At 39.5% G+C, this 21172-nt stretch overlaps 1 protein-coding gene across 6 annotated transcripts in view; it reads right to left on the bottom strand.

Annotated features, from left to right (window-relative positions):
* LOC149744010 (BRCA1-A complex subunit RAP80) overlaps positions 1-20396 on the bottom strand; it is a 137205-nt gene extending 116809 nt beyond the window's left edge. Inside the window, exons 1-2 of one of the 6 annotated variants that reach the window (XM_089905129.1) lie at positions 20291-20396; positions 6678-6832 (exon numbers count right to left, since the gene is read on the bottom strand). In XM_089905129.1, the coding sequence (XP_089761255.1) occupies positions 6678-6824 (147 nt within the window). In that variant the 5' untranslated portion in view covers positions 6825-6832; positions 20291-20396. Of the gene's footprint in view, positions 1-6677; positions 6833-19742; positions 20234-20290 lie in introns of those variants that run through there. The other 5 variants (XM_089905130.1, XM_089905131.1, XM_089905128.1 and 2 more) reach the window with 5 other exon arrangements.
* Between the last annotated feature and the right edge of the window lie 776 nt (positions 20397-21172).

Below are 21172 nucleotides of genomic sequence, written 5' to 3'. Positions count from 1 at the left end.
GAGGGAGGGGATATGGGGATATATGTATATGTATAGCTGATTCACTCTGTTATAAGGCAGAAACTAACACACCATTGTAAAGCAATTATACTCCAATAAAGATGTTAAAAAAGAAAAAAGAAAAAACATTTGACAAAATCCAATACCCATTCCTGATCAAAACTCTCAGATGGTTTTACTTTTAGAGCACATAGTTATGCCTAAGCTCTCTTTCATAAAGGGTTGAACAGATACTAACAACAAAACAAATGCTATGAGATTCAAAAAACTATTCTCTAAAAGATGGAGAAAAAAATGGCAGACAGGAATTTATCTTTCCATTTCCAGGAAAGCTAAAACTTATCCAACTGAAATACTTCAAATTTACAACTGAGAATCCTGAAAATGGGGAATTGAAGATTGAAGAAGACAAGAATAATTACAGGTGGACCCTGAACAACGAGAGGGTTATGGGTACTGACCCTCCGCAGAGTCAAAAAATTGTGTATAACTTACAGGCGGCACCCTATATATACACGGATCCTCCATATCTGCAAATCCTCCATAACTGCAGTTCTGCATCTGCAGGTTCAACCAACCACAGATCATGTAATACAGTAATATTTACTACTGAAAAAAATCCATGTATAAGTGGACTCATGTAGTTCAAACCTGTGTTGTTCAAGGATCAACTGTAGATCCAATTCATTAACTGGCCCCATGGATTGTTTTGGGACCAACAGAATCCAACTGGTTACTGATCCTTATGTGCATCTTTCTTCAGGCAGTGAGGCAGATGATCCAACTGATATCAAAGAAGTGATTTCATGATACAGCACGCTTTTTGTACTCTCTTATATAAATGTGTTTCTTACAATATGTCTACCAGCTTATATCATACAATAGAAGCTTTTAATAAACAGTTAATATGTACTGCAGACTTATTATGTGTCAGGTACTTTAAATACATCACCTCATTTAATTCCTCTCAAAATTCCTGTAAGGACTTCCCAGGTGGCACAGTGGTTAAGAATCCACCTGCCAATGCAGGGGACATGGGTTCGATCCCTGGGCTGGAAGATCCCACATGCCACGGAGCAACTAAGCCCATACACCACAACTACTGAGCCTGTGCTCTAGAGCCCACGAGCCACAACTACTAAGCCCACGAGCCACAACTACTAAGCCCACGTGCCACAACTACTAAAGCCCACGCACCTAGAGCCCGTGCTCCACAACAAGAAGCCACCGCAATGAGAGGCCTGCACACCGCAACAAAGAGTAGCTCCCGCTTGCCACAACTAGAGAAAGCCCATGTGAAGCAACGAAGACCCAACACAGCCAAAAATAAAATAAATTTATTAAAAAAAAAAAAAGATACATGCACCCCTATGTTCATAGCAGCACTGTTCACAATAGCCAAGATATGGAAACAACCTAAATGTCCATCAACAGATGAGTGGAGAAAGGAGATGTGATACATATATACAATGGAATGCTACTCAGCCATAAAAGAGAACGAAATAATGCCATTTGCAGCAACATGGATGCAACTAAAGATTATCATACTGAGTGAAGTAAGTCAGAAAGAGAAAGACAAATACCATATGATATCACTTACATGTGGAATCTAAAATACAACATGAACCTATCTATGAAACAGAAACAAAATCACGGACATAGAGAACAGATTGGTGGTTGCCAAAGGGGGAGTGGGTTGGGGGAGGGATGGAGTGGGAGGTTGGGGTTAGCAGCTGTAAACTTTTATATATAGAGTGGATAAACAACAAGTTCCGACTGTATAGCTCTATATAGAGAACTATATCTGGTATCCTATGATAAACCACAATGGAAAAGAATATTTTTAAAAAAGAATGTATATATACATACATATACAAAAAACTGAATCACTTTTCTATACAGCAGTAATTAACACAACATTTTAAATCAATTATACTTCAATTTAAAAAAGAAAGGGAGGGACGGAGGGAGGAAGGAAGGAAGGAAGAAAGAAAAAAGTAAGACATTTCCTGGCTTCTTCTGCACCAGAGAACTAGAATGTTTTCTTGAAGAAATATTGAAATAAATAAAACAGCAGCACCAACAAGTAAAGCTTAATACAGGTATTTTTTGATAATGTCTACTAATATAGGCCAAGCACTATTGTTAGGTATTTAAGATACAAAATTCTTAACCTCTAGGAAATCATGGTCTAGTGTTAAAGGCAGTAAAACACAGCGGCAGTTTCAAAACGGTGTGACAATCAATACTACAGAAATATAGGTTCTATGAAAGCACAAGAGATGGCCAACTGACCCCAATCTTGGAAGATCTGCAAGGACCACCCCCCGCCCGCCAAAGAAACTGACATCTAAGCTGAAGAATAAATTAAAGTTACTGCTGTCAGCAGTGCAAAGAGCAGAAGAAATATCAAGTAATTCATTTAATTTTAACCTCACAGCCCAAAAGAACGACTGTACCAACTACTTTTTTACACTGTAAAACAAAGTCTTTTTAAAAAATGCACAAAAATACCAAGATACTAAAAGAACATAAAGTAATATTAAAAATTAGTTGGGGCAGGCTTCCCTGGTGGCGCAGTGGTTGAGAGTCCGCCTGCCAATGCAGGGGACACGGGTTCGTGCCCCGGTCTGGGAGAATCCCGCAAAAAAAAAAAAAAAGAAAAATTAGTTGGTAGACCAGTTTTATGAACAAATCCTAGTAAATCTTAAAGAACAGAAAATTCCTCTACTATTTAAACTGGTAGAACATTAAAATAATGAAAAGCTTCCTCTATTTTATACCATAAACCTAATCCTAAAAATCTGATGAAAACAATACCAAAAAAGGACAATTACATAAAACAAACGCCACTAGGAATACAGATGCAAACTCATAAATGATATACCAAGAAAGAAAATTCAATATTATGTTAATGTAATACATCATGACCAAGTAAGATTTACTCCAGAAATGCGAAGATGTTCCAAAATTTAAAACTGTATTAATATATAATATTAACTGATAACAGGAGAAAAGCTGTATCATCATCTTGCTAAATAATGAAATTTGATTAAATACTTGATTAAACATACATTTCTAAAAATACTAATAGTAAATAAGCAGTTAAAGAATATTTCTGAAACATAATAAAGAACAGAAATATGAAACATATAGCAATACATCAGAATACTTCCACAATTAAATTCAAGATAAAGATGTACTCTATCACTGACATCAATCAACATTATTGCGGAGTCTATAGTCAATGCAATAAAACAAGCAAAAAAGTTAATTGTAAACACTAGAAAGGAAAAGAGAAAAATTATCATTATTAGCAGATATAAGTGCCTATCTAAAAAACATAAGATAATCAACTGAATATTTATTTCAAAAATATGTTACAGATCAATGGAACAAAATAGAAAATCCAAAAACTAACCTATTTACAGACAAGATTTTAATTTACAATAAAGGTGAAATTTCAAATCTTTGGAGAAAGGATAGATTGCTGAAAAACATTGGTAGAGGGGGCTTCCCTGGTGGCGCAGTGGTTGAGGGTCCGCCTGCCGATGCAGGGGACACGGGTTCATGCCCCGGTCCTGGAGGATCCCACATGCCGTGGAGCGGCTGGGCCCGTGGGCCATGGCCGCTGAGCCTGCGCGTCCGTAGCCTGGGCTCCACAGCAGTGAGAGGCCCGCGTCCCGCAAAAAAAAAAAACAAAAAACAAAAAACAAAAAAAAACATTGGTAGAAGTGCCTAACCACTGAGACTCAGTTTTTCAATATAAATGTACATTGTTTAGAGACACATGTAAATGTGGTAGCAATGTAAAGAAAAGAATGGAAAAGATAAATATAGTAGTTACCTCTGGATGTGTGGAAAGAGACACATTTGGGGAGGGTCCACACTAAGTCAAGAGGGCTTCAAATATGGTGAATATATGTGTTCAGATTCTTTTTTTTAAACTATGCATTTACATATTATGCACTCTCCTGTACATACAATATATTTGACAATTTTTAAAAATTTAATGAGATAAATCTGTATGTGCTGAGAAAGATCTACAAGTAATATTAAGTGAAAAAGCAAAACATTATGTGTCACATGATTCGTTTCCTGTAAAAGTTTTTATTGATGGTATGATGGATAAAGATTTTTTTTTCTGGAAGAATACAGAAGAAACTGTTACCTTTCATTAAATGTACACTGACTCAGATGTACATCCTCATTTTACACCTTTCTACACTGTTTTATTTTCAAACACTTTTGAACTGTTTTTATTCTGTTTTGATTTTTTAACAGGCATGTATATAACTTTTTTTTTTTTTTTTGCGGTACGCGGGCCTCTCACTGTTGTGGCCTCTCCCGTCGCGGAGCACAGGCTCTGGACGCGCAGGCTCAGCGGCCATGGCTCACGGGCCCAGCCGCTCCGCGGCATGTAGGATCTTCCCGGACCGGGGCATGAACCCGTGTCCCCTGCATCGGCAGGCGGACTCCCAACCACTGAGCCACCAGGGAAGCCCTAACTTTTTAATATACATGTACATGTATAACTATTTTACTCTTGTCAATATTAAGTTTAGTTATCCAAATAGTAGCATCAATGGATTGTTCTCTTCTTTATACTTTTACACTTTAAAGAAGAACTATTTAGACAAAATCCTAATTAAAAATCAGACTACAAGAACGTTCCCCCCCAGAAAAACAAATATCCAACAGAAATATGAAAAACTGTTCCATCTTGCTTATTATTAAAAACATACTTCTGATTATCAAGTTGGGAAAAATAAAAAATGTCATAAGTCTTTGCAGGGAACAAGGAAATTAACACACTACTGATAAGAATATAAATGAGACTATTCAGGCTGTAAAGGTTCTGATAGAGTATACCACATTAAAATTCTAAACTGATTTTGTAGGGATTATGGAGTCAAGGATTTCTAAGCAAGCAAGTACAAAGATCTAAAATTTAAATTCTTAGAAAAGAGCTGGAGTAAGCTAAGTGAAATTTAGAGAGAAAAAACTGAAGGCAGAGAAGCAAGTTAAGAGTCTGCTATAAGAACTCAAATAACAAGTGATCAAGAAAATAAATGAAAAATGGAACAGGAAGGACAGATGTGAGTGTCATTTAAGAGGTTAAACGCTAAAGGATGTGGGACTCCCCTGGTGGTCCAGTGGTAAAGAACCCGCCTCCCAATGCAGGGGATGCGGGTTCAATCCCTGGTCGGGGAACTAAGATCCCACATGCCACGGGGCAACTACTGAGCCCGCACACCTCAACTAGAGAACTGTGTGCCTCAAACTACAAAGCCCACGTGCTCTGGAGCCCGAAAGCCACAACTACAGAGACCAACAAGCTCTGGAGCCCATGCACCACAATCAGAGAGAGAAAACCCTCGCACCACAACGAAGATCCCACATGCCGCAACAAAGACCCGACGCAGCCAAAAATAAAAATAAATTTTAAAAAAAAAGAAAAATCATATTAGAAAAGCTAATCATTTGTGGTGAATGATTAGGTATAAAACATGAGATAGATGAAAGAGTTAGGGATAATTCTGAGCTTTATAACTTGAGGTAAATGAGTGGTTCTACCATCAAATGAGATAGAAGATAAAGAAGAGTGAGAGGTAAACTTAGAGGAAAAAACTATGACTTACTTCACTGGCTTACTGGATGTGACCTATAGACAGGTACAAATCTCCAATTAACAAATGGAAACAGGGAACAAAGGAAAGATGTTAAGATCTATTACAGCACTGTCCAACAAAGCTTTCTACAATGAAGGAAATGTTCTATACCTGCGCTAACACAGCAGGTACTAGAGGTGACTAGTGCAAGAAAGGAACTGATTTTTCCTTGTGTTTAATTTTAATTAATTTAAATTTAAATAGCTACAGGTGGCTAGTTGCTACCACATTGGACAGAGTATATCTAGAGACTTAAAAGGCATTTCCATTGTCTTTCTCTCACTTTCCAAACATATGAAAATTAAGATTCACATCTAACTTATTCAAATAGTTTTAAAATATCACCTTCAGTTAATATAAAACTGAGGAACTATGATCCATCCTCAGCCAAACAGTATGATTTCTTTCTTTTAAGTAATTCTTTTTTTTTTTTCGGTACGCGGGCCTCTCACTGTTGTGGCCTCTCCCGTTGTGGAGCACAGGCTCCGGACGCGCAGGCCCAGCGGCCATGGCTCATGGGCCCAGCTGCTCCGTGGCATGTGGGATCTTCCCAGACCGGGGCACAAACCCATGTCCCCTGCATCGGCAGGCGGACTCTCAACCACTGTGCCACCAGGGAAGCCCTTAAGTAATTCTTAATTCCATTTACAAATCAAAATGAAGCTAAGTAAAAACTGCATGGTCAGGACTTCCCTGATGGTCCAGTGGTTAAAACTTCGCCTTCCAATGCAGGGGGTGCGGGTTTGATCCCTGGTCGGGGAGCTAAGATCCCACATGTCTCCCGGCCAAGAAACCAAAACATAAAACAGAAGAAATATTGTAACAAATTCAATAAAGACTTAAAAATGGTCAACAACAAAAAAAAAACCTTAAAAAAATTTTTTAAATTTTTAAAAAAATCAAAAAACTTCATGGTGTCATTAAGGTATATTCTCACAAAACAAACCAGTCACAGATAAGGAGGCCTAGTCTGAGACCTAGTGCTCTACTCTTCATAATACTGACCTCTCCATCACTATCAGATATCACAATGAATGCATCCTCAAGTCTACGCTTCTTCTTCACATTGACAGGACTGGTAGTTTCTATATCTTTCTTCTCCAGGTTCTGAGCTTCAGAGACTTCTTTAATTTTTTTCTTTCTCCGTGGCATCCTTTTGTCTGAAATACAACGAAAAATAATTTAAAGTATAAGTTTTTTAGATGCTATTTGTAATTTGGTCATGTAAAAAAAAAGATATGCATCTAACAGAAGTAAAACTGGATTTCTGAACTCTTCTACTACTCATTAAGATTTTTTCTATAAAGGAAAAAATACATATATAAATATATAAACCTCATCTCTTCAGCGATATTTCAATAGGAAAAATACAATAATTTATCCTAGTTCCTTAAACATTAACTTAAATAATTGGTCCTCTTGACTATATATTATTACTTATTTAAAAGTTTTTTTTTAATACCAGTGCCTCAACCCAATAAAGGACATCTTCAAAATACCCACTGCTAATATCATACTTAAAGGTGAAAGACTAAATGCTTTCCTCTTAGGACAGGAACAAGACAAGAATGTCTGCTTTCATCATTTCTATTGAACATTATACTGGAGGCTCTAGACAGGTCAATTAAGCAAGAAGAAGAAATAAAAGACATCCAAATAGGAAAGGAAGAAGTAAAACTACTGCCTTTTGTAGATGGCATGATCTTGTATTCAAAAAAAAAGAACTAAGAAATCCACTAAAAAACTGTTATAATTAATTAAAGAGTTCAGCAAGATTGCTGGATACAAGGTAAATATACAAAAAGCAATTATACTGTTATCTACTAGCAATAAATAATCCAAAAGTGAAAATTTTAAATTCCATTCTTAATAGCATCAAAAATAATAAAATTCTTAAATAATAATAAAATTCTTAACAAAATTTAACAAAAGTGCAAAACCTGCAACTGAAAACTTTAAAATATTGTTGAAAGATATAAAAGATCTAAGTAAATGCAAAGACATCCCATGTTCATGAACCGGAAGACCTGACATTGTTAAGACAACAGTATTCCCCAAATTGCTCTACAGATACAACATAATCCCTAATACAATTCCTATTGGCTTTTTTGTAGACATAGACAAGTTGATCCTAAAATTCACATGGAAAAACAGAGGTCCCAGAATAGCCAAAATAATCTTGAAAAAAGGGAACAAAGCTGAAGGACTCACACATCTCAATTTCAAAACTTACTACAAAGCTATATCATCAAGATCGTGTGGCACTGGCACAAGAATAGAAATAAAGATAAATGGAATAGAAGAACTATTCATTATATGAGAGTCAGGAAAACACCCACACGTTTGCTATCAATTGCTTTCGACAAAGGTACCAAGATAGTTCAATGGGCAAAGTATAAGTTTCTTCAATAAATGGTACTGGGACAACCAGATATCCAAATGCAAAAGAATGAAACTGGACCTCTACCTCGCATAATAAAGAACTGCACGAAATAAATGGATCAAAGACCTGAATGAAAGAGCAAAACCTATAAAATTCTTAAGCAAAACATATGCATAAAGCTTTGTCATCTTGGACAGGCAATAGTTTGTTAAATATGACATAAAAAGCATAAACAACAATGGGACTTCCCTGGTGGCGCAGTGGTTAAGAATCCACCTGCCAATGCATGGGACATGGGTTCAAGCCCTGGTCCGGGAAGATCCCACATGCCACACAGCAACTAAACCCATGCACCACAACTACTGAAGCCTGCATGCCTAGAGCCCATGCTCTGCAAAAGAGAAGCCATCGCAGTGAAGCACACGCACCGCAATGAAGAGCAGCCCCCACTTGCCGCAACTAGAGAAAGCCTGTGCGCAGCAACAAAGACCCAACGCAGCCAAAAATAAATAAATAAAATAAACATATGTATTTTTTTTAAAAAGCATAAGCAACAAAAGAAAGAACAGATAAACTGGGCTTCATCTTATTAAAAACCTTTGTGCTCCAAACCATAATATTAAGAAAAGTTTAAAAAAATAATAAAGAATGGGAAAAATATTTGCAAAGCATCTATGTAATAAAGGAACTGTATACAGAATATATAAAGAACTCTTGCAACTCAACAGTAAAAGGGCAAATAAACCAACTATAAAATGGGCAAAGAATATGAACACACATTTCTCCAAAGAAGATATATAAATGACCAGTAAGCACATGAAAAGGTGTTCAACACAATTAGTCATCAGGCAAATGCAAAGCCCACTAATGATTGCTATTAAAAAAAAAATGGAAAACAACAAGTGCTGACGAGGATATGGAGAAATTGGAATCCTAGTATATTGTTGATGGGAATGTAAAATGGTGCAGTCACTGTGGGGGGAAAAAAGAAGGAATGAAGTATTAATACAGGCTACAACATGAATAAACCTTGAAAACATGTTTGGTCAAAGAAGGCAGTCACAAAATATCACATTTTATATGAAACATCCAGAAGAGCAAATCTATAAACATAGAAAGTAGATTAGTGGTTGTCAAGGACAGGGGGATTGGAAGAGTTGAAGAGTAACCACTAAGGGGCAAAGAGATTTCTTTTTTGAGGTAATAAAATGTTTTAAAATTCTGTACTTTTCAACTGTATGTTTTTTAATTGAAAATATAATTGATGTACAATATTATGTTATTTTCAGGTATATTAGATAGTGATTTGACATTTGCATACATTATGAAATGATCACCATAATAAGTCTAGTAACTCATCTGCCCCCATACAAAACTATTAAAATATTACTGACCATATTCCTTATGCTATTACATCCTCATGGCTTATTTATCTTTTAACTAGAGATTTATACCTCAATCCCTTTCATCAATTTTGCCCCATCTCCAATCCCCCTCCCCTTTGGCAACCACCAGTTTATTCTCTGTATCTATGAGTCTGTTTTGTTTTGTTTTTTAGATTCCACATGTAAGTGAGATCACACATCTGTACTTGTCTTTTTCTGTCAGACTTATTTCACTTAGCATAATACCCTCTAGATCTATCTATGCTGCTCCAAATGGCAAAATTTCATTTTTTTATGGCTCAGTAATATTTCACTGTGTGTGTGTGTGTGTGTGTGTGTGTGTGTGTGTGTGTGTGTGTGTATGACTTCTTCTTTATCCACTAACATATCAATAGACATTTAGGTTGCTTCCATATCTTGGTTACTGTAAATAATGCTGCAATTAACACTGGTGTGCATATATCTTTTCAAATTAGTGTTTTTGTTTTCTTCGGGTAAATACTCAGAAGTGAAATTGCTGGATTATATGGCAGTTCTGTTTTTTAATTTCAATTGTATAGTTTAAGTGGGTGGATTATATGGTAAGTGAATCATATCTCAAAGTTGTGGGGGGTTTTTTATTTTAAGAAAACAGCAAATGTTGTCAAGGATGTGGAGAAATTTTTTATAAATTTATTTATTTATTGGCTGCGTTGGGTCTTTGCTGCTGTGTGAGGGCTTTCTCTAGTTGCAGCAAGCAGGGACTACTCTTCATTGCGGTGCACGGGCTTCTTATTGTGGTGGCTTCTCTTGTTGCGGAGCACCGGCTCTAGGCATGTGGGCTTCAGTAGTTGTGGCACACGGGCTCAGTGGCTGTGGCTCACAGGCTCTAGAGCACAGGCTCAGTAGTTGTGGCACATGGGCTTAGTTGCTCCACGGCATGTGGGATCTTCCTGGACCAGGGCTCGAACCCATGTCCCCTGAGTTGGCAGGCAGATTCTTAACCACTGCACCACCAAGGAAGTCCCAAGGATGCAAAGAAATTAAAACTTTCATCCACTGCTAGTGAGAATATAAAATTCTGCAGCTGCTGTGGAAAATACCTTGGCAATTCCTCAAAAAGTTAAAATACACTTAGCAATTCTACTCCCAGATAAACACCCAAGAAAATTAAAAAGTATTCAAAAAAAAAAACTTGTACTTAAATGTTCATAACAGCCTTAATCATAATAGCCAAAAAATGTAAATAACCCAAATGATGAATGGATACACAAAATGTGGGACATCCATAAAATGGAATACTGGTCAGCCTTAAAAAGGAATAAAGTACTAATACATGCTACAACATGGATAAACCTTGAAAACATTATGTTAAATGAAAGCAGCCAGACACAAAAGCCCACATATTGTATGATTCTGTCTATATGAAACATCCTGAATAGACAAATCTACAGAGACAGAAAGCAGATTAAGACTGCTAGAAGTTGGAGGAGAGAGAAATATAGACTGACTACTTAATGACTATAGGGTTTCTTTTTGGGGTGATGAAAATGTTTAAAATTAGAAAGTGGTGATAGCTGCACAACATTTTGAAGGTACGAAAAGCTATTAAATTATACACTTTAAAATGACTAAAATGTTGGATTTTATGTTCTATGAATTCTACCTAAATTAAAAAAAAACCTCCCCAGGTGATTTTACATTATAACCAAAGCAGAGACTTAATGACTTAAATAGTCACTGATTTAAAAAGAACAACCTTAGGACTTCCCTGGTGGCGCAGTGGTTAAGAATCCACCTGCCAATGCAGGGGACACAGGTTCGAGCCCTGGTCCGGGAAGACCCACATGCCACAGAGCAACTAAGCCCGTGTGCCACAACTACTGAGCCTGAGTGCCACAACTACTGAAGCCTACGGGCCTAGAGCCCACGCTCCACAACAAGAGAAGCCACCACAATGAGAAGCCCACACACCACAACGAAGAGGAGCCCCCACTTGCCACAACTAGAGAAAGCCCGTGCGCAGCAACGAAGACCCAACACGGCCAATAAATAAATAAATTTATTTAAAAAAAAAAAAGAACAACCTTAGGGACTTCCCTGGTGGCATAGTGGATATGACTCCACGCTCCCAATGCAGGGGACCCAGGTTTGATCCCTGGTCAGGGAACTAGGTCCCACATGCACGCTGCAACTAAGAGTTCGCATGCCACAACTAAGGAGCCTGCCTGCCGCAACTAAAACCTAACACAACCAAATTATTTTTTTTTAAGGCAAAGCAATTTAAAAAAAAAAAAAAAAGAACAACCTTAACTGTGTTACAAACTGCTCAAATTGTTTAATCATCCAACTACTCCTAAGGGAAATGTTACATCTTATTATCAAAAAAAGTCTGTACAGGGCTGCCCTGGTGGTGCAGTGGTTAGGAGTCCGCCTGCCGATGCAAGGGACGCGGGGATTCGTGCCCCGGTCCGGGAGGATCCCACATGCCACGGAGCGGCTGGGCCCGTAAGCCGTAGCCACTGAGCCTGCGCGTCCAGAGCCTGTGCTCCGCAACGGGAGGGGCTACAGCAGTGAGAGGCCCACATACCACCAAAAAAAAAAAAAAAAAAGTCTGTACAATCCTAGTATTAAGGGAGGATAGTAATAAAATGTACACCCAAACACTTCCAATCCAGTCATTCACAATATCATTCCCTATCATAAGAATGGAAGCTAAACACAAATTTCTATTCTTAATGCATATTTTTTAATGACTTAAGTCTTGAAGAAATCACACAGAAAAGAAGAAAATATTAAGCTAATAGGTAAATTTTTTACTGTAGTATAGATGATTTACAATATTGTGTTGGTTCCAGGTGTACAGCAAGGTGATTCGGTTTTTTTTTTTTCAGATTATTTTCCCTTACAGGTTATTATAAGATACCAAATACTGTTGTTCCCTGTGTTATACAGTAAATCCTTGATGCTTATCCATTTTATGTATAGTAGTTTGTATCTGTTAATCCCCTACTCCTAATTTATCCCTCCCCACCCTTCCCTTTCCCCATTGGTAACCGTAAGTTTGTTTTCTATGTCTGTGAGTCTGTTTCTGTTTTATATACAGATTCATTTGTATTATTTTTTAGATTCCACATATAAGTATTATTATATACTTGTCTTTCTGTCTGACTTCACTTAGTATGATAATCTCTAGGGCCATCCATGTTGTTGCAAATGGCATTATTTCATTCATTTTCATGGCTGAGTAATATTCCATTTTACACACACACACACACACACACACACACACCACATCTCCTTAAACCAATCATCTACTGATGGGCATCTAGGTTGTTTCCATGTCTTGGCTATTGTAAATAGTGCTGTTATGAACATTGGGGTGTCTGTATCTTCTCAAATTAGAGGTTTTGTTTTTCGTTTTATACAGCAGATCAAATTAGAGTTTTTTTCATCTTTTCTGGATATATGCCTAGGAGTAGGATTACTGGATCATATGGTATCTCTACTTTTACTTTTTTAAGGAACTCCATAACTGTTTTCCATAGTGGCTGCATCAATTTACATTCCCACCAACAGTATAAAAGGGTTCCCTTTTCTCCACACTCTCTCCAGCATTTGTTATTTGTAGACTTTTTGATAGTCATTTTGACCAGCGTGAGGAATCACAAGATCTGAGATATGCCTGTATATGAAATTCTAGAAAAGACTAATATAATCAATAGTGAAAAGAAAACAAACAAGTAATTGCCTCAGGGCAGACTGGGGGAGAGAGAGAAATGACTGATAACAGGCACAAGGGTACCTCCTGAGATAAGTGTTCTGTATCTTGATTATGGTGGTGGTGGGCTTCCCTGGTGGCGCAGTGGTTGAGAGTCCGCCTGCCGATGCAGGGGACACGGGTTCGTGCCCCAGTCCTGGAAGATCCCACACGCCGCGGAGCGGCTGGGCCCGTGAGCCATGGCCGCTGAGTCTGTGTGTCCGGAGCCTGTGCTCCACAACGGGAGAGGCCACAACAGTGAGAGGCCCTTGTACCGCCAAAAAAAAAAAAAAATTAGCCAGAGTGGTGCTGGGAAAACTGGACAGCTCTACATGTAAAAGAATGAAATTAGAACACTCCCTAACACCATACACAAGAATAAAACTCAAAATGGATTAAAGACCTAAATGTAAGGCTGGACACTATAAAGCTCTTAGAGGAAAACATAGGCAGAACACTCTCTGACATAAATCACAGCAAGATCTTTTTTAAAAGACCCACCTCCTAGACTAATGAAAATAAAAACAAAAATAAACAATGGGACCTAATTAAACTTAAAAGCTTTTGCACATAAAAGGAAACTATAACAAAATGAAAAGCCAACCCTCAGAATGAGAGAAAATATTTGCCAACGGATTAATCTCCAAAATATACAAAGAGCACATGCAACTCAATATCAAAAATACAAACAACCCAATCAAAACATGGGCGGAAGACCTAAATAGACATTTCTCTAAAGAAGACATACAGGTGGCCAATAAACACATGAAAAGATGCCCAAGATCACTAATTATTAGAGAAATGCAAATCAAAACTACAACGAGGTATCACCTCACACCAGTCAGAAGGGCCACCATCAAAAAAAATCTACAAACAATAAATACTGGAGAGGGTGTGAAGAAAAGGAAACCCTCTTGCACTGCTGGTGGGAATGTAAATTGATACAGACACTATGGAGAACAGCATGGGGGTTCCTTAAAAAACTAAAAACAGAACTGCCATATGACCCAGCAATCCCACTCCTGGGCATATACCTGGAGAAAACCATAATTCAAAAAGATACATGCACTCCAATGTTCATTGCAGCGCTATTTACAATAGCCAGGACATGGAGCAAACCTAAATGTCCATCGACAGAAAAATGGATAAAGAAGATGTGGTACATATATAAAGTGGAATATTAACCATAGAAAGGAATAAAACTGTGCAATCTGCAGAGACGTGGATGGACCCAGAGACTGTCATACAGAGTGAAGTAAATCAGAAAGAGAAAAATATCGTATAATATCGCTTATATGTGGAATCCAGAAAAATGATACAGATGAACTTATCTGCAAAGCTGAAATAGACACAGATGTAGAGAATGGATGTATGGGTACGGGGGGGGCGGGGGGGAAGGAGGGGGATGGGATGAATTGGGAGACTGGGACTGACATACATACACTACTATGTATAAAACAGATAACTAATGAGAACCTACTGTACAACACAGGAAACTCTACTCAATTTTCTGTGGTGACCTAAATGGGAAGGAAATCCAAAAAAGAGGGGCTATATGTATACATATAGCTGATTCACTTTGCTGTACAGCAAAAACTAACACAACACTGTAACTATACTTCAATAAAAATTAAATTTAAAAAAAACAGGAATTTTCAAATCATCACTAAAGACTAGAGAAGTGATCCCATGCCAAATAAGCAAAATTTGGAGGAGTTTTATTAGAAAATATTTTGGTTGAAAAAAATCAGAGAGACTATGCTGATCCAAAACCATAGTCCCAGGGACTCCTCTGGTGGCGCAGTGGTTAAGAAACTGCCTGCCAATTCAGAGAACATGGGTTCGATCCCTGGTCCAGGAAGATCCCACATGCCACACAGCAACTAAGCCCGTGTGCCGTAACTACTGAGCCTGCGCTCTAGAGCCCGCAAGCTACAACTACTGAGCCCATGCACGGCAACTACTTAAGCCCATGTGCTCTAAGGCCCACGTGCCACAACCACTGAGCCCATGTGCTGCAACTACTGAAGCCCGCGCGCCTAGAGCCCATGCTCTGCAACAAGAGAAGCCACCGCAATGAGAAGCCCGCACACCACGATGAAGAGCAGCCCCGCTCGCCACAACTAGAGAAAGCCCGCATGCAGCAATGAAGACCCAATGCAGCCAAAAAAATTAATTAATTAAACTAAAAAAAAAAAATAGTCCCATACTTGAAAAACAAAACCGGAAAAGGGGAAAAGTAAAAGAGATTATTTTTATAACTTTCCTTCTCTCTCTTTCTCTCTCCCTCTGCTATGTCTTTGCTCTATCTCTGTCTCTTTCATGAACACACACATATACTCACATACACACTGACTCATCCATATACTTCGGTTCTGGGTGATGAAATCAATAGACAAGACTCTTTTGGAACCTTTAGAGGGGAGAAAACTGAAATGCTATCTAGTGAGTAGATAGGGCTACAGGAATAAAGAGTGACCTGATGAGAAGAGGCTAACAGTAGTAAGAATAGTAGCACGTCCCCTAAAACTGGTTTGAAAAAAGGGTCTCTGTTTACTGGATTCACCTGGTAAGGCAGCCAAAATTAGGTTGTGCCAGAACAAGGTGAAATCCATTGCCACATTATCTGCTTATAACTTTATCTCTGCTCTACATAAATAATGGTGTTTCTAGGATGCTGAAAATCACACTGAATGTAATCTCTTTCCTGTTGCTTTTTCCCTAATACTGAATAAAACGTGGACGATTTCCACAATAAAAAAAAAACAAAAAACAGGGCTTCCCTGGTGGCGCAGTGGTTGAGAGTCCGCCTGCCGATGCAGGGGACACAGGTTCGTGCCCCGGTCCGGAAGGATCCCACATGCCACAGAGCAGCTGGGCCCATGAGCCATGGCCGCTGAGCCTGCGCGTCCGGAGCCTGTGCTCCACAACGGGAGAGGCCACAACAGTGAGAGGCCCGCGTACCACAAAAAAAAAAAAAAAAAAAAAAAATTAGCCAAAGAATCGAAGTACACATTTCTCCAAAGATTATTTACAGATGGCAAGCAAATGCGTAAAAGATGTTCAATACGAATAGCCATCAGGGAAATGCAAATCAAAACCACGATGTGATACCACTTTACACCCACCAGAATGGGTGTATGATCAAAAAGACATACAGTAAGTCTTCCCTGGTGGTGCAGTGGTTAAGAATCCGCCTGCCAATGCAGGGTACATGGTTTCGAGCCCTGGTCCAGGAAGATCCCACATGCCGCGGAGCAACTAAGCCCGTGTGCCACAACTACTGAGCCTGCGCTCTAGAGCCCAAGAGCCACAACTACTGAAGCCCGCGCAACTAGACCCCGTGCTCTGCAACAAGAGAAGCCACCGCAATGAGAAGCCCATGCACCGCAACGAAGAGTAGCCCCCACTTGCAGTTGCGACTAGAGAAAGCCCGCACGCAGCAACGAAGACCCAACGCAGCCAAAAATAAATAAAAATAAAATAAATAAATAAAACATTTTTTAAAACTTATTTAAAAATTTTAAATAAAATTTAAAAAGACATACAATAACAAGTGTAGGCAAGGATTTGGAGAAATTGAACCCTCATACACTACTGGTGGATATGTAAAATAGTGAAGCCTCTTTCGAAAACAGTCTAGCAGTTCCTCAAAATGTTAAAATTAGAGTTACCATACAACTCAGCAATTCCACTCCTAGGTAAATAGCCAAGAGAAATTAAAATTTATGTCCACACAAAATCTTGTACATAAATGTTCACAAAGCAGCATTACTCATGAGCGCCCCACAATGGAAACAACACAAATGTCCATCAACAGGTGAAGGAATAATGTCACATCCATACAACAGAAAATTATCCAGCAATAAAAAGGAATGAAGCCTGATACATGTAACAACATACATAAAGCTTGAAAACATCATGCTAAGTAAAAGGAAGCCAGAAGGACCACATACTGTATGACTCCATTTACATAAAATATCCATATTAGTAAATCTATATAGACAGAGAGTAGATCAGTGATTGCTTAGGGCTCAGGGGGAATGGTACTGATGGCTTAGGGGTATGGAGTTTCTCTTTGGGGTGAAGAAATGTTCTAAAATTGGTTGCTGTGATGGTTACACAACTCTATGAAAATACTAAAAGCCATTGAATTGTACATTTAAGTGGGTAAATTGTATGGTATATGAATTATATCTCAATAAAGATGTTTAAAAAAAATTAACCTACTGTGACCAAGTCAGAACACTAGTTATCTCTGGAGGGTACTGACTGGGAAGGGGCACAGGTGACCCTTCTGAGGTGCTGGAAATGTTCCATATCTTTATTTGGGTGGCAGTTACATGGATGTATGTACTGAACTATACAATTAAGGTTGGTTCACTTCATTATATGTCAACAATACTTTTTTAAGAAGGGCTTTTTTTAATAATATTTGTAAGTGAATGAATATTTTAATTAATCCTCATAAAAACCTAAGAAGTATATATAATTATTATGAGGAAACATAGGTTCAGAAAAGTAACTTGCCCAAAGCCACAAAGCAGGCACTTGCACATCTGTCTCTCGACTCCAAATCCTGACTCCCAATACTCCATGACTTAATCTTTGGATTTCTTCCAACTAGAACTGCTGCCTAATGTAAGGTACGCACACATAAATATTAGATGAATTATACTTTATGCTTATATTTAAATTATAGCATATAACTTATATATTTAAATTATTAAATATAATTCAATAAAATATACATTTAAATTATATATATTTAAATTACTAAATGCTATATAAATGCACAGAAGGCTAAAATTATGATAGGCTGTAGGAAGCTATATGGAGAATAATAAGACTTAAGGTGATCCTTGAATCTAAAAGAATATCATGAATAGGTAGGGATAAGTATGGGGGAAGACTGGAGGAATCATAGTTCCCTAAGAAAACATCTTGTAAGGAGTAGTTTTTATCTTTTTAAGTGTTTCCTGTACATTTAGTTATTTAAACCAGTATGTTCAAACATGATAGCAGTGGTAGCTACACCACCAAATACATGTAATTCCTTAAAGATATTTAAATAAGTAAAAACTCTTCTCCCTAGCACAGAACCACCTTCAGGCTCAAAATGGGTTTTCAAACAATCACAGCAGATAAGGGATCAGTAAGAAGTGTTAAGTAGAGGCACCCCACAGATTTCAAAATTCCAGTGCTTCATGAGATTTAGCCATACTATTTCCACAGAAATTCTAAGAGTAAAAAGGTCACTGCTCAGCCAATTTAAACGAACAACCTAACATATAGTTCAACTACTATTTAAGTTGCTACCCTTCAAAATGAAAAAAAAAATTAAAATCACTAAAATAATGGTTTATCTTCAATTACTTGAACAGAGGCTACAGAATGAATTACCACTGTGTCTGCAAAGAAGGAACAGTGTCTAGATGCCAACAGTCTCTTCTTAATCACGACAGTTAGAAACAAAATGTCTCTAAAGAATGCACAAGCAGGAAAGGTGACCCAAAAATGAGACTTGTTACATCACAGGTTGGTAGTGTCCTTGAAAATCTCCAATTTGGAAGATATTATTTTTCTTTTTTGTTCAGCACTTCCACCATCTTGATCTATCTGAAGAACAATCACTGACAAGATAATTTAAAATCTTGACATTCTCCCTACCAAACCTGTCAAAATTGCTCTGAAAGCTTGGGGGCACAGCGACCTTAACAGTCCTCTATGAATGATTGACTTTTACGCCTAAATAAGTCACCATTCAAGAAACTCGGTACCAAGCTCTTCATCAACTGATCAGCTTGACTGTTTCTCCAATTTAAAAAAAGGTAAACGCACACTTACACACACACACACCTGATGCTCTATTTTCCAGTTTATATTCAGCCTCAGTTTAGGACAAGTGTGTAAAAACAGAATCCAAACACACTGAGAAATAATTACAGTTATTTACTGAGTCCTTGGACACTATTTTAGGTACCTCACATGCATTATAGAGGTTACTCCTCCCAATAACTCTATGTGGTAGGCATCATTATTTTACGTTATTTTTATCACGATTTTACACATTAGGAAACATTCAAAATCAAACAGCTGGTAATTTCTTAAGTTCGTAAATGGGAAAGTTGGGAATTGAAGCGCGATGTGTCTGATTCCAGAGACACACTTTTGGATTCAACTAAAAGGCACTGCCTCTAACAGGAAAAAATAAAGACAGTAGCATAAACTTTCACTTTTTCCTGGGTGTTACTCATTCTCAATGACTAAATACAAGAACAAGAACATTGGAGTCAATCTGGCTGGATTCAAAACCAGCTCAACGACTTACGCCATGTGTCTTCGATCCTCAGTTATCTAATATGCAAAGTGAGGAGGATAAGAGTACCTATCTCACAAGATTGTCGTGAAGATTCAACAAATGTGTATATGTAAAAAGCCTGATACACTATCACCGTACAGCGCGGAAACATACTAGTTCTGTTGGAGAGGAAAGTGGTAAATGATGATAAGGATTCCCAAGGAACATGTTTATATCTGCGCAAAAAAACTAGAACACTCACCAACAAAACAGTAGCCTGGAGTAGGGAGGGAGTATGAGGAGAAAAGGGCGGAGGGGCCCAGTCGCCCTGACTCCACGAGAAGTCCCGGCTGTGGGACCCCGCGGAAGGAGGCGGCGCGGACGGAGGCCGCTCGCGGGGTGCTCAGCGTGAGAAAGACGCCTTCGAGGGGCTGGCGGGAACCAGAGCCCTTCGCCAGGGGAACCCGGGGAGAATGAAGACCGCACCCTGTGTGTGAGGGGCGCGGTCCGGGCACCCGAGGGCGGAAGCCCATCCGGCGTCACCAGGGGCCCACCAGGCGTCGAGAGGCGCCCAGTACCCTGAGGAGCCATTCCCGGTTTTCCAAGGGGCCTACCCCGCCGTCCCAAAGGGCCGTCCCTTCAGGAGGCGCCCACCTCGGCATCCGGAGAGACCCGCCTCACCGTCGAGAGGGCCCTACCCCCAAGTCAGAGGCGCCCCTCCGGGAGAGGAGCGGGCCGCGGCCCCCCTGAGGGTGAGAAGGAGGCGGGAAGCTAGCGGGCGGGAGGTGTACCGAAGCGTCAAGTACTCACCGACCGGTCCCCGCCGCTTCGCTGAGCCCCCCCCCCTCAGGTGCCGCGGGTCGCAACCGTCCGCAGCACTTTAGGACGAGCGCGCGCGAAGCTGAGGTACCGCGAGAAGACGAGCTCTCGGGGCAGGCGCATGCGCAGGCGTCCGGGGACGGAACCAACCCACACTGCGGGGGGAGACTGCCGCCAGGACATACCAACCGTGTGAGGTGGGGGGCGCCATCAGCGCGAGGTGGATTTCATATCCAAGGGCATACTGGGCACCTCCCGGTGGTCTCGCAGTTTGTTCGTTTGCTTTATCATTTGCTAGTGCTTTGAGGGAAACTAAAGAGTAGTAACAGGGTCCCCGAAACCCTACGGTGAAACCTTCAAGGGTTTCTTTGCCACATCAAGCCTCCTCTGGCCCTGTCTTTGCATGTATCTAAAGTTAGACTGAGGACTTACCTGGTGGCGCAGTGGTTAAGAATCCTCCTGACAACGCAGGGGACACGGGTTCATAGCCCTGCTCCGGGAAGATGCCACATGTCGCAGAGCAACTAAGCCCATGTGCCACAACTACTGAGCCTGTGTTCCACAACTACTGAAGGCTGCGGGCGCCTAGAGCCCGTGCACCCCAATGAAGAGTGGTCCCCGCTCGCCACAGCTAGAGAAAGCCTGTGCACAGCAAAGAAGACCCAATGCAGCCAAAACTAAATAAATAAATTTATATAAATAAATAAAGTTAGACTGAAATTATCTGCTAAGACCACTTGAAAACTATCTCCGGAGGCTTCCCTGGTGGTTGAGAGTCCGCCTGCCAATGCAGGGGACACGGGTTCGTGCCCCGGTCCAGGAAGATCCCACATGCCACGGAGCGACTGGGCCCGTGAGCCATGGCCGCTGAGC

Source organism: Delphinapterus leucas, unplaced genomic scaffold, assembly GCF_059928025.1.
Source record: "Delphinapterus leucas isolate spDelLeu-1000000601 "Yukka" unplaced genomic scaffold, BTC_Dleu_Yukka2 spDelLeu_asBTCV2_sq25, whole genome shotgun sequence".
NCBI classification, from domain to species: domain Eukaryota; kingdom Metazoa; phylum Chordata; class Mammalia; order Artiodactyla; family Monodontidae; genus Delphinapterus; species Delphinapterus leucas.
The sequence above is the reverse complement of the archived record's forward strand: the minus strand, read 5'-3'. Positions and strand labels throughout refer to the sequence as shown.